This window comes from Sporisorium graminicola, chromosome SGRAM_1, assembly GCF_005498985.1.
Source record: "Sporisorium graminicola strain CBS 10092 chromosome SGRAM_1, whole genome shotgun sequence".
NCBI classification, from domain to species: domain Eukaryota; kingdom Fungi; phylum Basidiomycota; class Ustilaginomycetes; order Ustilaginales; family Ustilaginaceae; genus Sporisorium; species Sporisorium graminicola.
In genome coordinates this window covers 2,839,528-2,862,492 of record NC_043719.1, presented here as the reverse complement: position 1 = coordinate 2,862,492, position 22,965 = coordinate 2,839,528, and the positions used below count along the sequence as shown (strand labels likewise).

Sequence of the window (22,965 nt, the reverse complement as noted above, 5' to 3'; positions counted from 1 at the left end):
CCACTTCAGCCCTGTCTTGTTGCTCGGTTCCTTATTGTCAAAGCAGTCTTGAACTGTCTTTTGCAGTGCTACGAAAGATTTATTGCATGAGACATTACGCTTCTTAAACAATGATGAGGTCGTCGCGGCAGCAGGCGCAATAGAGCAGTTCGTCGTTCGCGAACTGTGCACGCTGGCGACCTGCTCGTTTAGCTGTGCCGTCGGTTGTCGGCGCCAGAGCGTTCGTGATCGAGTTGGAGGGCGTGTGGCCTTTGCTTGCGAGTGTGACAGATTGCAGGTGCGGCAGCTGCTGTTGCGGGTTAGAGTCTGGCGGTGGAATGGTTTCGGAGATGCGTGCAGCGAGCATTTGCAGGGATTCGCGGCGGCGGTGACGTTGGGCGGGGGGCAGCGGCAATTCGGACGCTGTGACGGTGCGGATGCCGCGTCTGGCGGGTGCGGAGGTCGTGGTGGCGGCGGCGGAGGAGGAAGCGCTGCTGCTGGCGGACGGCGAGACGGGTCGGTCGGTGGTGGTGCTATAGTCGTAGACTTCGCGCTCGGCGAGTGGGGAGAGTGAGGGAATGTGGGCACTCGTCGCACTCCGACGATGACTTCTGCCTGTCGCCGCCACTGCTCCGCTGTCGCCGTTAGCGGCGGGAAGAGGTGCAGCACTGCGCAGCTTTTCCTCGAGCTCAATCGCCCGCCGCGTGGCACGATGCGCTTTGTCCGTCTCCTCAAACACGCTCGCTTCCAGTTTGCGAATCATCGACCGCAGCGTGCTCTTCTCCAGCTCGTGTGTCTGCTCCACTTCCTCCAGATGCTCCTTGCTGAACACTGTCCCATTGTCCGCAACAGCACCCTTCTCCGTCGCTGCTGCCTTTAGCCTCTCGACTTCACCCGCATGCTCAGCCTTCATCTTCGCCAGGCTAGCTTCAGCCTCCTGTGCCTGAGCCTTTACCATCTCCAGCTTCGACCGCAACGCTTCCACTTGCAAATCGCTCTCGCCGCGCGTCTTGACCGCCTCGGAACGAAGCATCTCGAGCTGCGAACGAAGCTCGGCATTGTCCTTCTTGGCTGCTTCCGAGGAGGACTTGGCCGTGAGGTGCTTTTTCTTGAGCGCGCTGATCTCGGACGTGAGCTTGTCGATGCGTGATGTGGCGACTGATTTGTCTTCTGCGTTTTGGTCAAGGCTCGACCGGGCTGTGGCTAGTTCTGTTTGGAGGTTGGCAACTTCAGCGCGGAGGTTGGAGAGCAGAGATTGCGATTCGCTGAGTGCTGTTTCGAGGCGGGTGCGTTCTGAGGACAGAGTCTCCTCGTGTTGGATGCGCAGCTTCGCGAGATCCTTGGACTTGGCGTCGAGCGCGGAAGCGTGGTCGTCTTGAAGAGCTTTGATCTTCTCGTCGCGTGCAGCCAGATCGGTTTGCACCTTGTCGATCTCGCTGCGCAGCGTCTCCAGATCTTTGGTCTTGGACTCGAGCGCAGATGCGTGGCCGCTTTGAAGAGCCTTGATCTTCTCGTCGCGTGCAGCCAGATCGGCTTGTACTTTGCTGAACTGTTTCTTGGCGTCCTCGAGCTCCTTCGCCTTTCCTTGCAGCGCAGAAGTATGATCACCCTGGAGAGCTTTGATACGGTCATCGCGTGAAGCAATGTCGCCTTGTAGAGTCTTGATCTGCTCGTCGCGGGAGGCAAGTTCGTCCTTGCGGGCGGAAAGGTCCTTCTCATGCGATATCAGATCCACCTTCACCTGCTCCAGCTGCTTCCTCGCCGCTTCAGCTTCAGCGCTTCGCTCCTTGAGATCCTTCTGCGCACTGCTCAGACTGTCACGTACCGAGTCGAGCTCTTCCGCACGCTTTTCAAGCTGTTTCTCTTTGTCCCTGATCTCGGCCCGGGTTTGCTCCAGTCCTTTGCTCAGGTCGACCATTTCCGTCGTGTGTGCTGCCATCTGCTGGTCGCGTTCCTTTTGCACTTTGTCGAGTGTTGACTTGAGAGCGACAAGCTCCTTCTCAAGTGCCTGCGCTGTCGTGTTGTGGTCCTGAGCCGCTTTGTTTAGTTTGCTCTTCGCCTCGTCGAGGGCTGTGCGGTGAGAAGCTAGGGCTTGCTCGTGCTCTTTGCGCAACGTCGCAAGCTCGTCGTTCAGCTTAGCGTGCTCTGCGGCGGCAGCGTCCGAAGCGGCCTTGTGATCTTTGCCGACCCTGGCGTGTTCGGCCTTGGCCTTTTCGAGGGCTGCTTTGAGCTCTTCAATCTGCTTGGATGCGGACTGCTTGGCTGTGGCGTGCTCGTTTTTGGCCGTCTCGTGCTGGGCCCTGAGCTCTTCAAGTTGTTTGGAAGCCTTTTGCACTGCATCGGAATGTTGAGCCTTGGTACGGTCATGCTCTGCCTGAAGAGCCTCGAACCGCCTTGTAGCGGCTGTGGTTGATACCTTGAGCTCTTCAGCTGCCTTGCTCAATGCTCTGGCGTGCTCGTCCTTAGCCCTGTTGTACTCTGCCTGCAATTCCTGAAGTCTCTTAGAGGCGGTGGAGCTTGACTCGGCATGCTCGACCTTGGCCTTGTCAAGTTCGACCCGCAGATCCTCGAGCTGTTTCGAAGCAACAGACGTTGCTTTGGCATGCTCGGCTTTGGCGTTCTTGTGCTGCGACTGAAGAGCCTCGATCTGCTTGGTGGCGGCCGTGGCAGCAGCCTTGTGCTCTTCGATCGCTTGTGCGAGCGTCTTTTCATGCTCCGTCTTGACCTCCTCGGGCTGCCTAGACGCAGCCTCGATAGCAGAATCATGCTTCTCCGAGGCCTTAGCAACCTCGTTGGCATGCTCGGCCTTGACCTTCTCTAGCTCCGCCCTGACGGCCGACAGCTGCTCAGCAGCAGTCTTGGCCGCGGTCTCGTGCTCTGCAGATGCTTGAGCGAGAGCCTCAGCATGCTCGTTCTTGGTCTTTTCGTGCTCTGCTTTCAGGGCTTCGAGTTGCTTGGACACAGCCGTGACAGCAGCCTTGTTCTTCAGACTAGCGTCTCTCGACGACTTCTGAGCTGCGGCCAAATCCTTTTCGAGCGCCTTGAGTCTCTCGGCCTGCTCATCGGTCTGCTTCTGCAGTGCATCGGATTCTGCCTGTTTGGATTTAAGATCCTTATCGCGTGTAGCGGCTTGCTCGGTGAGCTTTTCGATCTCGTTGTTGGCTGTCTGAAGCTTGTCTTCGAGAATTTTTTGAAGTTCCGTCTTGTCTTTGAGCTCCGAAGCCGCCTTCTCGTGAGCGGCGCTAGAGGTAGAAAGCTTCGCCTCGAGATCCGCAATCTGTGCCCGCGCTGTCTCGAATTCCTTCGACTGGACCTGAGCTGCCTTTTGGTGCTCGTCGTGCTTTACAACAAGGGCTTTGTGCCGCGCTTCTGCGTCTTGCAATTTTTGCTGGACGTCGTGGTGCGTGGTGTGCAACTCGCTAAGACTCTGTGACAACTTGTCCGCCTCCGCACGTGCTTGCTGGTGATCTTTCGACGTCTTGTCGAGGAGCACAAGCTTCTCCTCAAGCTCTGCTTGCACAGCTTCGTGATCTTTAGTCTTTTGCTCATGCAGCTGCAAAAGGCCGGCATGAGCTGCAGTGAGCTCTTTGAACTTTCCTTGCAGCTCAGAGTGCTGCTGCTTGGATGTGTCCAGCTGCTTGCCGAGTTGTTCGGACTTGGTCTTGTGCTGATTGGCTTCCGAATATTTCCCTTCAAGTTCTTTTCCTTTGGCTTGAAGCTCGCTCTCAAGCTGCTTGACGCGCGTTTGAGAGGCTGTCGCATACTCGGTTGACTTTGCCAGTTTGGCATCTGCGTCCTTGAGCTTTGCCTGGAGCTCAATGATCTCTTTGGCTTGCGACTCGACAGAAGACTTGCTCACTTTGACTTCGGCTCGAGACGCCTCGAGCTCTTTCGTCTTGCTCTGAACATCGTCTTGAAGCTGAGCGATTTGGGAGTTCGCGGCGGCAAGTTCGTCGGCAGACTCGGCGAGTGCAGCCTTTCCATCGACCAGTTGTGCCTCGAGCAGCTTGATCCGCTCTGCCTTCTCCTGGACGGATTTACTATGTGCCTGAGTTTCCGACTGAGATGCGTTGAGCTCCTTGGCCTGAGCCTGCAAATTGCTTTTCAGCTCAGCGTTAGAATTCTTGGCGGCAGCTATCTCATCTGTGGCCTTGAGCAGATTCGCCTGAGTGTTCGAAAGTTTGCCTTCCAGAACCTTCAGGTCTTTTGCTAGAGCCTCTGCAGACGTCTTGTGAGCATGCGCATCCGACTTGGAAGCTTCCAGCTCTTCCTGCAGCCTTAATTTGTCTTCGACTAGCTGGCCAGATGACTTTTCAAGACTGCTGTGCTTGCCCTGCAAGTCGGCGATGGTCGCCTCGTGAGCTTGGACCGTCTGCTTGCTTTGTGAGAGCTCCTTCTCCTTCTTCTCGGAAGAGGCTCGATGTTGCTCGGACTCGCTGACGGCGTCAGCATGCTCGCTCCTGGTCTTTTGCAGGTCTGTCGTCAACGTTTGGACCTTCTCATCGGACACCAGCTTAGCTTTGCGGAGATCCGTGATGGTCTTGTCCAGAGTCAGCTTGTCGCCCTCAAGCTTTTTGTTAGCATCCTCGGCCTTGGCAAGTGCTGCCTTGACCTCCTTGAGCTCTGAGCTGACCTTCGAAACCTCGCTTTTGGCGGCATCCAGGTCCTTCGATCGATCTACCGCGGTCGATTGCGCTTGCTTGTGATCCGCTTTGGCCGTGTCGAGCTCCGACGTGAGTGACTCGACTCGCTTGTCCAGATCATCGCCGCGCTTCGTGGCAGTCTCCAATTTCGACTGGATCTGCTTGGCTAACTCCTCCGCTTGCTTGTGGGCCTTGTCCTCCGCATCAAGCTTGGCCTTCAAGCTCAAGTTCTCTTCCTGCGCCTTGTCTGCTTCGCTCTTGGAAGAGGAAAGCTGCGACGTCAGGTCGACGATCTGCTTTTCATGCTCGGTCGTCGTGGTGTTTGCCTCCTTGAGTTTCTGAAGAGCCTGCTGCAGTTCCTTCTGGGCCTGGTCATGCTTGGAGCTGACCGCAGCAAGCTCCTTCGAAGTCACCGCGTTGCCAGTCTTGTGGTTAACGAGCTCCGAGCGCAGAGCAGCCAAGTCCTCCAAGACCAAGGCGTTCGCGCTTTCAAGCTCCTTGTGCTTGGCAAGCCACTCCTTCTCCTTGGTCTGGAAGGACGCCACCTGCTTTGTCGACTCTTCGAGTTCCTCCTTGACTTTGGCGGCAGATGCGTCGAGCGTTTTATGATCACCCTGAGCCTTAGCGATTTGGTCTTTGAGGTTCTTGATCTGGTCGAAAGAGTCGGTACGCTCCTTTTCAGCGGTCAACAGCAGGGCCTTGGTTGCTTGGAGCTCCTTGGATACTTTTTGTGCTTGCGAAGTAGCAGTGGCGAGTTCTTGCTCGGTCGACTTATGCTGTTCCTCGACGGTAGAGATGTGGTTGTCACGCTCTGCGAGCTGAGTCTCGAGCGCCTTGACCTGCTCGTGGGTCTCTGCGAGCGAGGCAGTAAGGTTCTGCGCCTCTTCAGCGGATTTGCTGCCCTGCGACTTGGCATCCTCCAGCAACTGTGATGCCGTCTTGCTGTCCTTTTTGGCTTGGTCTTCGAGCTGCTGCACTTTGCTCCTGAGGTCTGCGATCTCGGTTGCTTTCTCCTTGTCCGACTTTTGCGAAGTGTTCATCGCATCTGCCTTAGCTTTCTCGAGTAATGCCTTTTCTTTGGTGAGCGTTTCGACCTGCTTCCTGGCGTCAGACAGGGAGCTGACGAGCTCTTCTTTCTCCTTCTGGACCGTTGACAGCTGTTTCTCCGCACTGTCAGCGCGGTCTTTGACACTCGCAGCCAGCTTCTCGCTATTTGCGAGCGATTCTGTGTGTGCTTCGGCCTTCTTCGTCCAAGACTGGAGATTGGCTTCCGCCCTTGCGTGCTTGTCTTCGAGCTCGGCGCGTTGGGAAGCAAGCTCGGCGTTCTTGGCCATGGCCTCTTGCAGGGTAGTGTTGGCCTTCGCTTCGCGATCCGTCGATTCGGCAAGCTTGGTTTCGAGCGTAGCTAGGGCCAACTTTGTTGTCTTTGCCTCCTGCTCGAGCTGCGCGATCTGCTTCGCCAGCTTCTCGGCGTCCGAAGAAGAACTTTTGAAGTTCTGCTCCTTCTTGTTCAAATCGGCTTCCAGGCTCGAGATCTTCTTGGTGGCTTCGGCCACCTCCTTGTTGAGCGAATCAATCTGGTTGGCCTTGCTGGGATCTGCGAGCTTCGTTTTCAGATCTCGGATAGTCGTCTGGTGGCTGCTGAGTTCTGTGCGAAGGTCGTCTGCTTGCTTATTGTGCTCTAGTGCATCGCGCTGCAGCTTGGCCTTGTCCTCTGCGAGCTCTTTCGCCTTGTTTGAGTGGGATGACAACTTGGTCTCAGCATCTTTGACCTTGCTTTCGGCTTCCTTCAGCTTGGCAGCTGTCTCCTTTGCTTCCGTCGATGACTTGTCGCTTGCCTTGCGGAGCTCTGATAGTTGGGTCTCGAGTTGCGAGGAACGAACCTCGGTCTTTTTGTGATCGGCTTCGAGGCGAGTGAATCGATCCTTGAGCGACTTTGTTTCGTCGGCATCCTTCTTCTGCAAAGATTCCAGATCGGACACCTTGGCTTTCGACGCAAGGGCTTCTTTCTCAGAGGTCTGCAGAAGGTCACGCTGCTTCGTGAGCTCCTTTTCGAGTTCCGCTGCCTTGGCCTCTTGCTGGTGGAGGTCCTTCTCCAGCTTTTCGGTTGCTGCCTTTATCGAGTGTTGAGAAGCTTCTGCCGTGGAACTTGCTTCTTGCTCGAGCTGCCTGAGCTGGGTTTTGAGGGATGAGGCTTGCTCGGTCGCCTTTTTGAGATCTGTTTGAGTGCTTTCGAGTTGGGAGGTCAGAGATGCGATCTTGCTCCGAGCTTCTTGCAGCTCTCCGCTGTCGTTTGCCTCGCCGTTCTTGCCATTCTCTTCGGATTTTGCCGCTCCAGGACCCGTTCCGTCATTCTCGGTCGTGAAAGCAGCCTCGTCGGGTGTCGATGTGTCGTCTGCTTCTGTTGGTGCATCAGCCTCGGCTTGTTTGTCGGTGCTGCCGCTAGTGTTTGTGCCTGTCTCGGCCTCAGCAGCAGCAGCCTTCTTCTGAGCTTGATGCTTTTTCAGCTTAGCTCGAGCTCGAGCTGCCTTTGCGGCGCGCTCAGCTGCCTCTGCGTCCGCCATTATGATTGATTAGCGGTAGCTTCTCAACGTTCGTCTTGCTTCCTCGAGGTGAGCGGGTCGATCCGATGTTCAGATGATCTAAGCCATACGTTGACTGAGCAGCGAGCAGTGATGTGGCGAGCAAAGATAAGGAGTTTCGAGAAGGTAATGTCGAGTCAATGGTGATGGAGGAGGAATCTGAGAGAGCAACGTAATGCAACACCTGTGCGAAGAAATGAGCTTGATGGTCGGTGCGTTTCCCGACTTGCAGCTGCTGCGTTTTGCGGAATTTCCGACACAGCTTCGCGCTGGCTTCGTGTTCCACGTAACCTTTGGCCGACTGAGACACGCCTCGAGACCCTTTTGCTTTCCTCCGCCGACGCTTACAGTTTGCAACCATTTGAGGCCTCCTCTCATCTCTTAAGTGTTCAATATGCCGCGGAGCCTACATGTCATTCGAACAGACCCGATTCTTACAAAGAAGAGAAAATATATGGATTCTGGAGATGAAGCTACGCATTGCTGAGGTTTGGTGTCTCTAAGCTGCAACTGTCGAGGCAACGTGGATGTGCGAGCTGGTGTCGTCAGCAGACGCTTGTTGAGCCTCCTGCTGTTCCTTCTGCAGCGCTCGCAACCTCCTCGCCTCGGCCGCCTGTGCCTTTCGGGCTGCCTCGCGCTCCTCCTCCTCGAGCCGTTGCTTCTCGGCTCGCAATCTTTCCTCGCGATGACCGAGTGCTCGCTGCATCTGTCGATTGGTCCTGCGCGTCGCCAGTTGCTGCCTACGCTCATCCAATCGGTCGTACAGCAATTGCTCCAGAGCTTGAGCCTGCTTCGAAGCCAGTCGGTGCTGCTGGCGGAGTCGGTGGAGGAAGGCGAAGACCTCGTTGGGCTTTCCGTTGTTGAGCTTCAGGGGCGCGAGATTGTGCAAATCCGCAGAAGCAGGCGCGCTGCCACCCTCTTGAGCCGACACAAGCTGACGCGTCTTGGAGTAGCGCGCGCTGTAGACTTGCCACGCCGTATCGATCATTCGAGCTTCTGCAGACTTGTTCTCTAGTGCTCTCGACAGGATCGAGCGGATCCAGCGCAGCTCACCCAGGCTCTTGCGCGATGACGCCAGCGAGATGAACGGCTCTACCATTGTCGCCGTGATGGAGAACGAGGGCGGCTCGAGGATCGGCACAAAGTCGGCATCCATCGCACGTCCCGCAGCGACAGAGATGCGCAAATGTTCAGGACGCAACTGGACCGAGTCGATCCCATCAGTATGAGGTCCAGCACCGGCGCCCTCTGCAGAGCTCTTCGGACTTGCTGGTTGCTCGGATCGTTCGAAGTCGATACCAAGGTTGCGCGCTGTCACACGCAAGAGCTCGTCGGACCTGTCCAAGGCTTCTGCCAGAAGGCTCTTGGCAAACAAGACATAGGCACCCTTTGTCCTGCGTTCCATCTCAGCAGCACGCATTCCGCCGTCCTGCATGTCAGCAAGCGCCAGCTCGGTCACTTCCTTTGCAAGAGTGGCAATGTTGCTGGTGTTGCTTTCGGTCTTGAGAGCGACGGGCGATCGAAGCGGGTCCACCTCGGTGCAGCAGTGACGCAGTAGCACTTCAAAGGTCTTGGTGTTGGGTGAAATCCTTTGCGGGTAAGAGTAGGTAAACACCTCCGGAACGGCGGGCTCGTCGGTATTGTTACCTTGCTGCGAGACCTCGGCGTCGCGGTTGCGTATGCTGCTAAAGACATCCTTCCAGTTGGTCGAAAAGACGCCTTCTGCTGAAGCTGCTGCATTCGCGTTGGCCGTGTTGAGCGGTAGAGGCTTGGCCAGCGTCTCGAAAGCGGCAAACATCTCTGGCACACTGGCTTGCTCACCGAGCGCCATGAGGATGGTGTTGAGAGTGTGCACAGTGGGTGCAACGCCGCCATGTTGCTTCTGTGCTGTATTCGCAGAGTCGGGCGTGTTGAGGTCGATGCCGTAGGCCTGTTGCATGAGCAAGTGAAGGCCGTCGATGTGTCCCGCCATTCGCAGCGTCCTGGCGGCAAAGTCGAGTGTGATCTGGTTTGGCGTCACCGCATGATCCTTCATATCCTTGAGCAACGCCATGGTGCGCAGAGCGGCGAGGATGGCCGCGGCTCTGGCAGATGGGGCCAGCACCTGGCCATACTTGGCGATCCCCGCGGCAGCCGATCTTGCAGACTTTTCGAGCTGTTTCTTCTTGCCCGAATGGTTGAACAGCTTGGAGGCTTCGCCCTTTTGCACTCGCTCGATCTGCTCGGTGGCGTGTCGGCTCAGTCCAATCATGAGCTCTCTGTATGTGTAATGGTTAGGATGAAGGCCTTTTGAGCCCGTCTGAGGCGAGCTGCCGGTGATCTCGTTCCAGATCGACGACATGGGACCAATGTGACCTCCCGAGGCCAGGCGAGAAAGGACGTGGTTGTAGTCGGCAAGGCTGGGGAGGGTCTCCACGGCAGAGCTGCTGGCGGTCAGGATGGACGAGTGGAGCCTCATGTCGCGAAAGATGATTTGAACGCGACGCATGTACTCGCGCACGGAGTGCTGAGCATCAAAGACCTTGCCCGAGTGCCGAGAGCTGTGTGGTTCGACGAGAAGAATGCTGGACGGAGCTTCACCGGAAGCAAGGAGAGATTGCTGCTGCTGCATGCTCTGTCGACGCTTGCTCTCGGCGCGAGAGAGCTTTCTCGTTTTTGCTACGGAAGGATCAATGGCACGGAGGAGATGCTGGAGGTGACATGGCTCGAGCTGCGTGAGAAGCGAAGAGGAAGTGGAGAAAGAAGAAGACGAGGAGCTGGCCACGTTGGCATCGTACGACTCTTTCAGATCCATGTACGCGTTCCATACCCGGTTTGCGGAAGGATCGCGCGAGGGGCTGTAAATCTCTGAGATGAGCTTCTTGACGAGAGGATGCCTTGCTCGTGGCGAGGTGGGTAGCCTCTGAGCCCAGGGAAGATGATCGGGAAAGAAGAAGGACCAGCTCTCGTGACGCTGTTGCTTCTCCGCTTTGGCATCCTCGCGCTGTCGTCGAGGGAGAACCGCTTCCGGTAGGCGAATTTGCGACGTTGGCAGTGATGTCTGTGCTGCCGCAAGTGGAGCCGCCGTTGAAATGTGTTGTCGCAGCGCTCGAGCGGCAGGAACCAGGTGCCGCCGACTGTAGCAACGCAAAACCATGTCGACCAACACGCTTCGGAGTCTGCCGGCGAACCTAAGGGTGCAGAATCAGCATATGCTGTTCGGTGAGTCGGCCTCTGCGAAGACGTTGCGACACGGAGTGTTTTCTGCCGAAAGGAAGGTGCACTATGAGAGAGAGAGCTGCGATAGATACCGTTGAGTGAGAGCAAGTTGTAAGGAGCGAGCGTGATGTTGGAGCAACTGGAAGAGTTGGAAGAATTCATCACCGCAAATACAGCCAGCCGTGCGAGAGCGGAAGAAGAAGCGTTGGTCGCACGATCTTCTTCCACTCAGAAATGGAAGGGTCCTCCCCTCTGGTCACCACTCCCTTTCACTCTCTGCTTTTCGTAGCCCTCTTTTTGGCCCCATTTTTGTCTTTTAGCCTTCACAAGCGGAAGGGCTTTTTGATCCGCGCAGTCTCTCTCTCAAACCAACCGACGTTCGAACACGCTCTGTGTAGCCGATCGAGTCGGGTTGATCAACTCCGATGGGGTTATGAGAGGAGTTCTGTCGTCTACTCCTGGGCACAGATACAGTCGTAGGCGAATCGAATCAGATATCTTGGAAGCGACGGCGGTGTACCGCAGGGAAAGCCACACGTATGAGCTTCTGCTGCACTCATTCTCTGTCTGACTCTTTCGGTATTTGCTGCGAACAGCTGATAGAACTCAGCTTGGCACAGTGGTGTGTACCGAGTGCCGGTTCGGCTGCTTTCGCCCGAGCAGACCTAAAAGGAGAGGAAGGGATGGGGAACAACAAAAAGTCTGCGCTGGCTGTGACTGGAATTGAAAGTTAGCCTTCTCTTCCGTCTGCTGTGCCATTTTTCCTTCCTTCCTCCGCCTTTTCCACTCTCTATCTGTCTGTCTGGCTTGGCGGGAGCGAAATCAAAAGGACAAAGGCTTGCGGAAGGATTGGAAGAACGGGAGAAAAAAATGCGAGAGATGCGAGGAAAAAAAGGCAGTACGGTAAAGGCCGTTTTTTCAAAATTTTCCTGCCTGTGAGAAGATGGGCTCGAAGAAAGAGCAAGAGGAAGAAGCAAGAAGATCTTCTGGCTGTCGTGAGACTGCTGCGCCTGACGGACTGTCTTGACGGACCTGGTCGACTCACACTTGTGTGTCAACTGCCTCATCACCACCGACCGCACATCATACCTATCAATCACCCTTCTTCTCCGAACCCTCTCCCTTGCACGCTGCATCGTCGCTTTGACGCTGCTCGTTTCCCCATTCTCTCCTCTCGATCTCCTCATCAGTTGTTCATCCTTACCCTTACAACGATCGATTCGAGCTGCTTCGAATTCCTCATCAGCGACTTCGGGTTCACCCAGCATTGGCTCATCCGGTATTCAAATCTTTCCCAAGATTACTGTGTCTGCTACTTTCCCACCGAAAGTACCAATCTCCTTCGTGCCAAAAGCTCAGCTAAGATCCTTTCCGAACCTGGATCTTTTTTTCGCTGACCCACGTCCGAGTCGCAGCTCCCTTTCGACCGTCTGTCGATTCCATTCCAGCAGCGAGAGCAGTGGAAGCAGGCTTTGGTACGCCCTTCCATCTGCATCTGCCATAACATAACCCGTCGAGGCCACCATGACCGCGACCCTTTTCCAGGCGTCCCGCGACGGCAACGTTGAGCTCGTCGCTTCCCTCATCGAAGAGCCTTCGCTCGACATCGATGCCCGCGATGAGACTGGCCTCACCGCTCTCCACCACGCTGTTCGAGGCAATCACATCGATGTTGTTTCGCAGCTCCTCGCCAAGGGCGCCAACGCCGTCGACGTAGCTCAGGACGCCGCCCTCAAGCAGAACCCAGACCTCGCTTCTATCATCAACAACGCCTTGCAACACACCCAGTCCGCCAGCTTCCAGAGCGCACCCGTCGTTGACTCGCACGGAGGCAAGCAGCTCCCAGATGGCACCGTCAGCTACGTCCAGCCTCCTGCTTACCAGGGTCACTCGGGCATGGACGTGTCAATGCACCAGCAGCACGCCCTCCACCACCCAATGTCGCAACCCATGTACCCTTTCCAGCCGCAGCACACTTTCTTCGACCCCTCGCACAACCCTGAACACCGCGGTCACGCACACAAGGACAGCTCCTCCGGCAGCCTGCCCCCACCCGAAGTCGCCAAGATGATCCCTTGCCGCTTCTTCCCTAACTGCCGATACGGCGACAAGTGCATGTTTGCCCACCCCGTCGCTTTGCCAGCATCAGCATCCAACGCCGGTCCTGTCTCTCCCGGCCAAGCACACATGTTCTACCAGTCTCCCGCTTATGGCTACCCTGCCTACGGTCCGCCGCAGCACTTTTACTCCATGGCGCCTCCCATGCCCATCCAGTACACGCACGCTGGCGTTCCTATGCCAGTTCACATGCCGCCGCCCCCGCACATGGCACCGGTACCGCACTCTGCCGAGCAGGGCGATGCTTATGGCAACCACTTTGGTGCTCAATCCCACCAAGCCTATGAGTCGAATCAGGTACTCGAGGGCAAGCCGGAATCCGTCACCAACGATAACCCGCCGCAGGCCACTGCCGAATCTTCCCCCATCTCTGCCAACGGTGACGCCAACGCAGACAAGGCTACTTCCGCTGCGGAGACGGCAGCTGCTGCTGTCGACGCCGACGTTGCTGGCTCGTCGTCAGCAGCGGCTGCAGCAAGCTCCACCAACACCACCTCGTTCAGCGCCTTTATGGCTCACCACGCCACTCCTTTCCAGCCTGGTCCGGGTGCGCAGAACGGGGTCTCGGTCGGAGCTGATGGCAGCATCTTGACCGCACCACAGACATTCTCTCGCGGTGCTAAGGTGGCTGGTCGTCGAGGCGGTGCTTCCATGGGAGGCAGCTTTGGCTCGCGAGCCGATTTCAGCAAGCGCTCCACCGAGCGTCCTGCCTGCCACTTCTTTGCTCGCTCTGCGTGCAAACACGGCGAGGACTGCCGCTTCCCTCACATCCTGCCCGATGGCACCGACATGCGTGGACCCAACGCTGGCCGCTCCAGTCACTCTATCGAGGCTTCTCGTGCCATCAACCGCGCCCTTGCTGCCAAGAGCGCCCGAGGTTCGGCTACTGGTTCAGGCGCCAATGGCGCCTCGTCGTCGCAAGGTGCGGGTGCAGCCGCCAAGAGCGATGCTAGCAGCCTTCCTTTGGCCCCCACCAACGTGAATGTGTCGACTTCGCCTGCCTCGGCTCAGACCACCATCACTGCCAACGATACTGAACAGGCTTCGAAGGCTTCCTCGACGGACAAGGCAACACCGCGAGAGGATGCTGCTGAGCAGAAGCCTGCTGCCAATGTCAACCTGCCAGCGCCGACTGCCCCGGCCACCGCAGCCAAGAAGGAGCAGAGCAACGGCACCAAGCCTGCCAACGCCTCGTCATCGACACCAAGAGCATCCAACTTGAACGCTGGCGCGTCGGCCAAGACCGAGAACAAGGTCGAGAACGCCGCTCAAGGCAAGCGTGCCGCTACCTCTGGCACCAAGTCGGAGGAAGCTAAGCCGGCCGCTGCCGCTCCCGTTGCCGGCAACAGCAACGGCGATCGCGTCCCCGCTTCCATTCCTTCCAAGCCCTTGGTCAACGGCAATGCGAACAATACCGCTACCAACCGACAGAACGGTGCCAAGCCGCAGCCCAATGGCGTTCAGGGTGGAAAGGGCCAGCAGAACCAGCAAAACGGAGCTCGCACCCGTTCCAACCAGAACAACAGTAGCAACAACGGCCGCGCCAACGGCCAGGCTGGTCAGAACGGTGCTGGTCAGAAGAAACCTGCTGCTCAGCAGCGCCTGCCTAGCGCCGATGACTTCCCGGCTCTGTCCAACGGTCCTTCGTCATCAACGACGTCTTCTACCCCTGGTTCGAACGCCAATGGTATGACCAAGGCCAACTTTTCGGCCATCCTGTCTGCGCCTGCGCCCGTTAAGAAGCAACCCGAGCCCGTCAAGGAGATCGAGGCCGCTGCGACCGACGACAAGGCCACGGCTGCGCCTGCCAACGGTGCCGAGACTAAGGAGACCAAGACGTCTTCCAGCGAGGCTGATACCAAACCGACAGGTGCGCCGGCTGCCAAAGCCAATGGTACGGCTGCTCCGTTGCTCGATTTTGCTGCAGTTGTTCAATCGAACCCTGTTGCTGTCTAAGTCTCGACCAGGCGCAGCACTCAGGCCTAGACTCCCTTCCGGTAGTTACAAAGCAAGACCCTCTTGTCTGCTATAGCACCTTTTTTTGACTCGAGCCTCACCGTTGAAGCTTGAGGCTTCCCAAAAGGGCGTTGCCCTGGATCATCGCGATGCATACTACGTCCACCACTTACTTCCTCATCCCCTTTCGGCTTAATCTCGACACACGACGTTGAGCCTCTCTTTGCATCTTCCTTCATCTCCCTTCCGTCACCCTTGCCTTGGCCCCTTTCCTCCCCCTCTCTCGCTTCTCATGATAGAATCTCTCTCTGTCTCTCTTTTGGCCTTCTTCGCCCGCATCGTGACATTCCGTCGTGTCTTGTTCACACTCGCACTTTAGCCTTTGTCGCTCGGAGCTTAGTGCGAGTCCTCTTTCTGCTCTGTTGACCGGTTGTTCCTCACACTCACACTCAAACATACTATAACAGATTCGTTTACATGGTCCGGTTTCTGTATTACCTATGCAAATATCATTCCTTTCAAAAACTTGCTTTCACTTTGCGTTCTGATACTTTGCTGGAGAGCGAGTCGGAGTCGATTCGGTCACGTTTAGTGAGAGCGGTCGAATCTGTGTGTAGCGCATACTGTAGATTCACTAATTGGGCCTTTCCGAGTCGAGTCGAGTCGAGTCGAGGGATGTGGGGTTGGTGGTTCCGTAGAATGATCGACGGGGCATGACGGAAATTCGCGTTGTGTTGCTCCGCACTCGCTGTGCGTCGCGCCTCCGCTGCCAATTCCAGATGCCGCGCGCTTCCGCCTTTGCATTACGTCAATCTCAACGAGAGGAGGAGAATCACAGCTAAAATTAGCGAAATACATACACTCGCAGCAGCCCTATCTCAGAGCAAGTCGAACTCTGCTCTTTCTGGGCCCGAACCGAGATTCGGGACTCCTAATTTTGACGGACGGATGGGTGCTTCCCTCGTCCAGCTGACAGCACTCAGAACACAGCCTGAAAAGGTCAAAAGGTCAAACATGAAACATCGCTCAAAGCTGCAGCGTTCAGTCCTTTGAAGCTCTTAGAGGACTGCAGCTTCGACAAGGCTGTTCGACTGCGCAATGAAGGTGTCGTGGATAAAAGGTCAATGGCCAGGCGTGGCAGAACTAGTGGAAGGTAGGCAGTAGGAACGAGATGTCTTGGCACGATTTGGGCGTGTACTGCATCTGTAGCTTCGCAGCACGAGAGCGTCGTGTTTTGGCGAGCGTTCTATGCACTGCTGCCGTGCCTATTCTTTCAAAATATAGCTCACATGCCACTCTCGTCATCAAAGCGAGTTTCACGTTTACTCGTCATCTGTTCACTCCGGTCTCCATCTTCTTTCCCTTATGCCTGCCAGAACCCCTTCTCTTGAGCGCACTACATCGTCCGCATTTCGATCGATCGTAACGGAGCCGGCCACGCCGCATCTACGCAGCTTCTGACGCCCCTTCATCTCGAGTGCTGAACAAAGGGCCTTCCAGCTAGCTATCTAGCCAGCCAGCCAGCCTCACCGCCGCCTGGCACTTCATTTGCCTGTGGGCGTATTCCACAACTCGATCCCACTCCTTCCTGCTGCATTGGACTGTACGCCCCCATAATGTCGTCTGCAGAAGAAGGTTCCTCGTCCGAGCGGCCATCTGGTCTGGCTCCCGCTCTCAACCTATCCTCGACACCAACTCAGCAATCATCGGCATCTGCGACAACTGCTGCCCCTTCCAAAGACGAGGCCGGCGTCCACCGCAAACAAGCCGAACATCACAGCAGCAGACCATCCAGCATCATGGCGCCCTCGGTCCAGTTCGACGAGCAAAGTCTGCAAGCTACGCCGTCAGCAGCTCAGAGGAGAGGCGACAATGCATCTCTGCCCTCTTCGCCAGCGTTCGGCACCCATCTCCAGAACGGATCTCCTGCTGCCGGAAGCAAAGCATCGCTACCTCACCAAAAAGAGGCGCCGAGAGGTGCTGGTGCGAACCAAGCGCGTGGGAGTCAGAGTCATTATAGAATCTCCAGCCGTGCTTCTGCGGCAGGCAGCTCTGTCAACAACACGGCAGGAGGTAGTAGCGGCGGCACATGGTCCAGAAGGAGCAGAGCCAACCCTACGATTGTCACCGTTCCTGTCTGGGCTCGTGATGAATCTCCAAGTCCGCCGCACTCGCCTGTTGCTAGTCCGCAAGCTCACAGCGTCCCCAGATCGCTGCGTGACGTGGACAACCTCCAACTTCCAGCCGCCGAGATGCGTGCCGAGGATCGCGGCGAGCGAGGAGCCTCTTCGGAGCAGATTTCTTCTGAAGCGCCTCAGGACCAAGCGCAGATCCTTGGCAAGACTGGCCCAGCCTTTGATCGCGCTCTCTCCCCCGAAGCGGCCGAGAAGGCAGAAGCCCAAGAGGCGCAGAGCACATCACCCGATCGGTGGTGGACTTTCACACTGCCTCAGAAGTACCGTTCGCGCCTGCACGAGCACCACCTCCGCATGGCGTTTCAGAGTGAACGAATGCAATCCGAGTCGCAAGAGAACACCAGATCAACCAAAAGGCCGAGTCGCAGTCGAAGGGACGGATCGAACAGCAGGAAGCAGCAGCAGCAGCAGCAGCGTCAAAATTCAAACTCGGACTCAGGGCGCTCGGATGCAAGCAGCAACAGTGACAGCAGCGACATTGAGATGCAGGAACGCACAAGCAGAGCGCGTGGCGAATCGCATCACGGCTACGGGTTGGGTGCTGGCGTGTGGAACGGCGTGGCTGCGGGTCTAGGTGCGAGCGGGCTGCTCAACAACAACAAGCCACATGGCGCTTCTCGGTCGACCAAAGTGACACCTGCTAATGGACTCGGTAACGGCAATGCAGACCAGCAACGTCAGGCGTCTCCATCACCGGGCGGCACGTCAACGACTCGAGCTGATGACCGGGATCTCGAAAAGCAGCACAAACAAGACCACGAGCAAGAATACCCGACCATGTCGTTCAAAGCGCGAGTCGAGCATCCGGACGTCTTCACTGTACATCAGCCCGCTACGCCGGGCTGGGCGTCGCCTTGGAAGCCCGAAGCGCGTGGACACGGCGGACTGCATGGTACGGGCTACTTCACACGCACTGATTCAGGACGTACGGTGGGATCTCAGGATGGCCGTAGAAGCGGCTGGTACGAGGCGTGGAAGCACTTCTTGATCCATAATCCGTTCGTTCCTCTCCTCTTCCGCACGATCAACATCGCCTTCACCTCGGCCACGCTCGCTGTGGCGATCAGGCTGCTCGTTATCCTTCGCCAAGAAGACGCTAATGATGCGGTGGGCGCGTCGCCGCTGGTGGCCATCATCTATGCTCCACTTAGTCTGTTGCATGTCGGCTTCCAGATCTGGCTCGAGTACTTTGGACGGCCCATCGGACTGTGGACGGTGCAGTCGAAGCTGTCGTACACGGTGGTGGAGCTGGTTTTCATCTGCCTTTGGTCGTCGGAGCTGTCGTTGACGTTTGACAATTACTTCACGTCGACGCTCGTCTGCGTCAACTATGGCAGTCCGTACGTGGGGCCGCGCGAGCCGCCGTCGAATCGACCGAGTCCACTGAATGACCCGAGTCGCAAGCCGTACATCTGCAGACTGCAGGGCTCGCTCATCGGACTTGTGTTTGTGAGTCTGCTGGCGTACTTGATCGTGCTCACCGTGTCGCTGTTCCGCATCTTCGTCAGAGTCACTGGTGGAGGTAGACGATGATTTTCCTTGGCCGAACGGGGTGGCTGCAGCACGGCTCTGCATTGTGGATGCGTTGCGCCGCGTGACTTCGCATCACTTGTTTGAGGCGTTAGACTCTTGACCAATACTTCTCGCCTTCTTTTACAATATACCAACATGCATTTGCACGTGTATTTGCCATCGTCCTTCTTTCCTTACCTTCTCGTTCAAGTTCATTCGGCAATCTGCACTGCAATCTTTGAAACTTTAATCTTGATCCTTGTTCCGATCCCGACTGGACTCAGACGGTAGGGAACTTACGTGTGCCGCAGATCGTGCTGGACTATGGTCCCCAAGAGCGAAGGACGAAGGGGTGTGGTGGTGGAGAGAAGAGGCAAAAATTTGTAGGTTTGTAGTCAGAGTCGGGATGGAGCCGTCGGCGCTTCCGCACGGTGCAGGAATGATGAGCGAGCGGATCGCTGTGCTGACTGTCCACGACCAGCTAGGTGATGTCTTCTCCTCCTTTGCTGTCCAGCACTTGAACCCACCAACCCCGCCACCCTCCGAAGCCAAATCGACGGACGCGCTGCGCATCCGAAGAAAGGTGCCATCAGACTCAGTAGCACGGTTCAGCCCCTTCTTTCTCTTTCCTCTATGGCAGCCTGCAGGTGACAAAGATGAAATGAGACGAAGAGGAGTAATATTCCCACTCTCTGATCATAAAGTCGGAAACACCAACGAGAGCCCTCTCTTTTCATCAGATCTCCTTCCTAACCTTGTCGCCTGAAGGGAATAGCTGTTGAATGCCGCCTCCCTCCATCGACCTTCGGACGCTTCCGACTTTGGAGGAGTGTGATTGGATTCTGGTTGGTGTCCCACCGGCCTTCCTCAAGCTGTCACAAGGCTGATCACTTCTCGTGCTGCGTGCCGGCGCGCGAGCTCCTTCCCTCCCTCTCTCTGTCTTCTCTCTCTTCGCGCTTTCCGTTTCTTCTCTCGTTCGCTTGCTCCTTCTCTCTTCCCTCCTTCTTCTCTCGGTGGGTGAATCCTGACTTAGCGCGAGTACGGACTTCTCCGACTGCTATCCGCCTCTACATCTGGAAACAGCCAGCTGGTAAACGTAAAGAGAAGAAAAATCTCCGCACCAAGGTCGACCTTTACGTCTTCCACATGTAACCTCTCGTATCATACCCCAAAGCCTCTTGCAGAACATCCTCAAGCATTGTAAGCAAATAGAACTACATTCGGCATCTCCACCAAGCTCGATCGAACATTCTCGCAACAAGCACCTGGCAAGTTCCGATGGAGGCCAATTATGGCACTCCAACAAACAAGGCGGCTAGTGGTTCTGCGGTTGCTACTTTCACAGAGGCTGTTGATGATTCTGGTGGCAGTACTGCTTTTGGCGTTGCTAGCGGCGGTCCGGGTGTTACTGCTACGGTTGATTCTACTGCTGCGAACATGGCGACGCCTGCCAATGCAGGTCTTCCTTGCCGGCCCGAGGCAGTTGCTGAGCTACCAGTGCTTGATGTGATCGGTCATCGTAGAGGAGGAGGAGGCGGAGGTATAGGCGGACAACCAAGGGGACGAGGAAGAGGACGAAGACGAGGTGCATTCCGCAACAACTACCGAGGCGGCTTCAATCAAGGCCGTGGTGGTTACGACAGTACCGCCAGCTCCTCGTATACCTTAACGCAGACTCGTCAGGCTTACGGCAACCGGCAAACAGGCTGGGACTCTGCTTCGCAGGAAGTGCAATATCCGCTTGATACGCAACAGCCACAGCGCGGCGGTCGTGGAAGAGGTGGCTACGGTATTGGGCAGCAGCAGAACGTGGTGCGAAGACCTTCCCGTGGTTCTGGACGATCTCGAGCGTCTTCGTCTCGCTCTAGACGCCTTGAGTATGATCAGCCGCAGCAGGAAGCTCAGAATATCGTCGTACTGAACGAAGGCGGCGAGCGGTCCGCCCGCTACCCTGGCCATGGAGCTGAAGAGGTCGAGGCCACGATGCAGGGCGAGACTACGCCACCCCAGCAGGATGACTCGCGTGCTACAGTTTACCTTCGAGATATGTCAGTTGCGAGCATCGAGTCGATCACTCTACCCACTGCTGTCCTCGAGCCGCACAGTCTCAAATCCGACGACTCGACGCCATCCATCCTAACCAGGGTCCGACCCGAACGGCGTCTGTCGCTCATTACAGAGACGCCAGCAGACGCCACACCTTCCGAAGAACTCGTCACGAGCACTTCCAACCCTATCCACTGGCAAGACCTCGCCTTCCAAGGCATCTCGACCCTTGTCCACCCGGGTCACGCTCGGGAGATGGTGTATGCCTGGTACCCCTTCGCGGTTGTCCCCGGCAGTGGTGAAGGTGCACACCTGTCCTCCCTCCCCAGCCCCCTACCCATAGCGTCGACGCCCCCTCCTCTGCCACCGTCCATGCACCAACAGCCACCGATGCATCCTCCCGCGGCGCCGCACTTCCACTTCACCCACGACCACGCGTTCCTCGCTCTATGCCACCCGGTACCCGCGATGCCGTTTCCGTGGTTTCCGATCCCGTACCTGCGCTACTGGGGCCCGGAACGGCTGGGTGCCCATCCTAAATTCTACGATATTCCCATGGTGAGTCTTACGCTCAAGAAAGCGATGCACGACGCCACGCGACAAGCATATTTGGATCGGTGTGAGAACAGCGGTTGATGACCACACCCTCTGCCTTTGCTGGTTTGTTGCTCGCGATGACCAGTTCGCCTCTGATAGGTAACCATATTGCCCGGGCCGCCGTTTTGAAAAGCTTGTAAGAATGTTTACGACCGTAGTATAGTGCAATAAAAGTACAAAAGTGTTGAAGCGTCCTCAAGTGGCGGCGAAATCGAACTCCATCGCATACGTCTTGCTGCTATTCGCGACCCCTGCATTCGCCGCAGCGCGCGCATTGGGTGCACTGGGCGTCTCGCGCATCGCCACGCTCTCGCCCGCTGCGACACTCGGGAAGCTTCCAAACGAGTCCGGGTGGGCCATCCTCGGCGGTTCACCTGTAAAGTACTCGTGCTCCAGCGCCTGTTCTGCCGAGATGCGCTGATGCGGGTCGTACTGGAGCAGCTGGAAGAGCAAGTCCAGTGCTCCGCGAGTGAGCTTGGCCGGGTGCAGCGCCGTCTGCAGTCTGCGTTTTCGCAGCTCTGCTTCCCTCTGCGTCTCTGCGGGTGAGACGGCTGGGGTGGCGTGGTGCCGGTGCGGGAGGCCCATCCAGAGGAGCACGTCCGGCCAGTTGGTGGTGTTGTACCCTCCTAGGACGGCGTCGATCTTGCGCAGCTGGTCGGCTTCGTCCGAGCCTTGGAACAGCCCAGCGCCCGTGGTGGCGGTAAGGAGGAGCTCGGCGAAGATGCAGCCAACGCTCCACATGTCGATTTTTTCGTCATAGAGCGGGAGGGGTGGTCGCGGGTGCGGGTACGGCTGCGAGTGTTGGCGAAAGAGGCTACTTGCTGCGAGAGATTTGGTAGGCTTGGAGGAGTTTGTGCGCCATACTTCGCGCGCACGATGGATGTGGTTGAGCAGGAGCACTTCGGGAGCACGGTACCAGAGCGTTACGACGAGATCGGTCATCCCCGCTTCCACTTCCTGCCCGTTGACCTTCGAATCTGTTTTGCTTTCACCACCGGCATCACCCTCCAGAGTTCTTGGTCGACTCTTCGCCAACCATGCATCGACCGGATCGCCGAATCGCCTCGCCAGCCCGAAATCCGCCACCTTCAACTGCCCCCGATTGTTCATCAACAGATTACTGCTTTTGAGATCGCGATGCACGATCCAGTTCCGATGCAGCGCTGCTACAGCACTCAGCAGCTGGTGCATGAGCGTCTTGACCTCGCTCGGGGCGAATCCGGTTTTTGCTCTATGCTTGTACATGAGCAAGCTTTTGAGATCGTGCTCGACGAACTCCATCACGAGGAAAATCTGATCCAGCGTCTTGCCGACGCATACTTCGTGCAGCCGTACGACGTTGCTGTGCGTTTTGGCGAGGGAGAGGGTCTGGATCTCGCGAAGAGAGGTGATGGGGAACCCGTGGGAGTCGAGCCCGTTCTTGCCCAGTTTGAGCTTCTTGACTGCGACCACTTCAGGTTGCCGGGAGACAGAAGGACTGGGCGAGGTGGAGGTGGATGGTGCGGGAGGAGGATCGCGCGGTCGCGCTCGAAAGACTACACCGTATGTACCCTCTTGAATGTGGTTGAGACGCTCGTAGGCGTAGATCGAGCGAGAGGCGGAGATAGCTGGATGTGCGGAGCGCTGTAGACCTGACCATGTCCGAGCGGGTCTCCACGTTGCAGATCGTTGCGGCTGCGGCTGCTCTGCCTGCCGTTCTCCAGCGGTAGGAGCGCTGTCTTCCCCGTCATTCCCAAAAGTATCCCGCTTCTCCTCAACTCTCTGCCTCTTCGCTTCCGGCTCGTCATGCTCGCCCCGCTTTTCCTTCCTGGCCTCCGCCAACCGCTGTCGAAGTGCGACTTCTCGCGAAACATCCTCATCACCACCGTTCTGCGCAATTACCGACTGGGTCGCGTCACCATCATCGCGCTCTGCCATTGCCCTGGTCGAGCGCAGAGAGATCTATCCCTTGAGGCCATGCTCCACGCTTTCCGATCTTACAAAAGCGTGCGGCTACGTGAGTGTGGTGGAGATGGCAAAGCGAAATGGTGTTGGTCTCCAGATGCGGCTCAAAATTAGCTGTGGAGCAGTCGAGAAAATTTCATAAGTTGTGCGCAAGGCGGATCTGACACCTCTGCGATTGAATCTTCCGCCTGCGAG

At 57.0% G+C, this 22,965-nt stretch overlaps 6 protein-coding genes across 6 annotated transcripts; 3 read left to right on the top strand and 3 right to left on the bottom strand.

Annotated features, from left to right (window-relative positions):
* Nucleotides 1-103: 103 nt before the first annotated feature.
* Nucleotides 104-7,186, bottom strand: EX895_001002 (uncharacterized protein; the record flags this gene model as incomplete). The annotated part of the gene is made up of 1 exon (XM_029881602.1): nt 104-7,186. One exon carries the CDS (start codon nt 7,184-7,186, stop codon nt 104-106), a length of 7,083 nt encoding a protein of 2,360 aa, XP_029742988.1.
* Nucleotides 7,187-7,703: 517 nt separating this feature from the next.
* EX895_001001 (uncharacterized protein) lies at nt 7,704-10,340 on the bottom strand (the record flags this gene model as incomplete). Its single annotated transcript, XM_029881601.1, has 1 exon — nt 7,704-10,340. One exon carries the CDS (start codon nt 10,338-10,340, stop codon nt 7,704-7,706), a length of 2,637 nt encoding a protein of 878 aa, XP_029742987.1.
* A 1,586-nt stretch (nt 10,341-11,926) lies between these two features.
* EX895_001000 (uncharacterized protein) lies at nt 11,927-14,476 on the top strand (the record flags this gene model as incomplete). Its single annotated transcript, XM_029881600.1, has 1 exon — nt 11,927-14,476. The coding sequence occupies one exon, from the start codon at nt 11,927-11,929 to the stop codon at nt 14,474-14,476; it is 2,550 nt and encodes an 849-aa protein (XP_029742986.1).
* A 1,616-nt stretch (nt 14,477-16,092) lies between these two features.
* EX895_000999 (uncharacterized protein) lies at nt 16,093-18,204 on the top strand (the record flags this gene model as incomplete). The annotated part of the gene is made up of 1 exon (XM_029881599.1): nt 16,093-18,204. One exon carries the CDS (start codon nt 16,093-16,095, stop codon nt 18,202-18,204), a length of 2,112 nt encoding a protein of 703 aa, XP_029742985.1.
* A 1,257-nt stretch (nt 18,205-19,461) lies between these two features.
* On the top strand, nt 19,462-20,865 carry EX895_000998 (uncharacterized protein; the record flags this gene model as incomplete). Its single annotated transcript, XM_029881598.1, has 1 exon — nt 19,462-20,865. One exon carries the CDS (start codon nt 19,462-19,464, stop codon nt 20,863-20,865), a length of 1,404 nt encoding a protein of 467 aa, XP_029742984.1.
* Nucleotides 20,866-21,021: 156 nt separating this feature from the next.
* EX895_000997 (uncharacterized protein) lies at nt 21,022-22,743 on the bottom strand (the record flags this gene model as incomplete). Its single annotated transcript, XM_029881597.1, has 1 exon — nt 21,022-22,743. The coding sequence occupies one exon, from the start codon at nt 22,741-22,743 to the stop codon at nt 21,022-21,024; it is 1,722 nt and encodes a 573-aa protein (XP_029742983.1).
* Between the last annotated feature and the right edge of the window lie 222 nt (nt 22,744-22,965).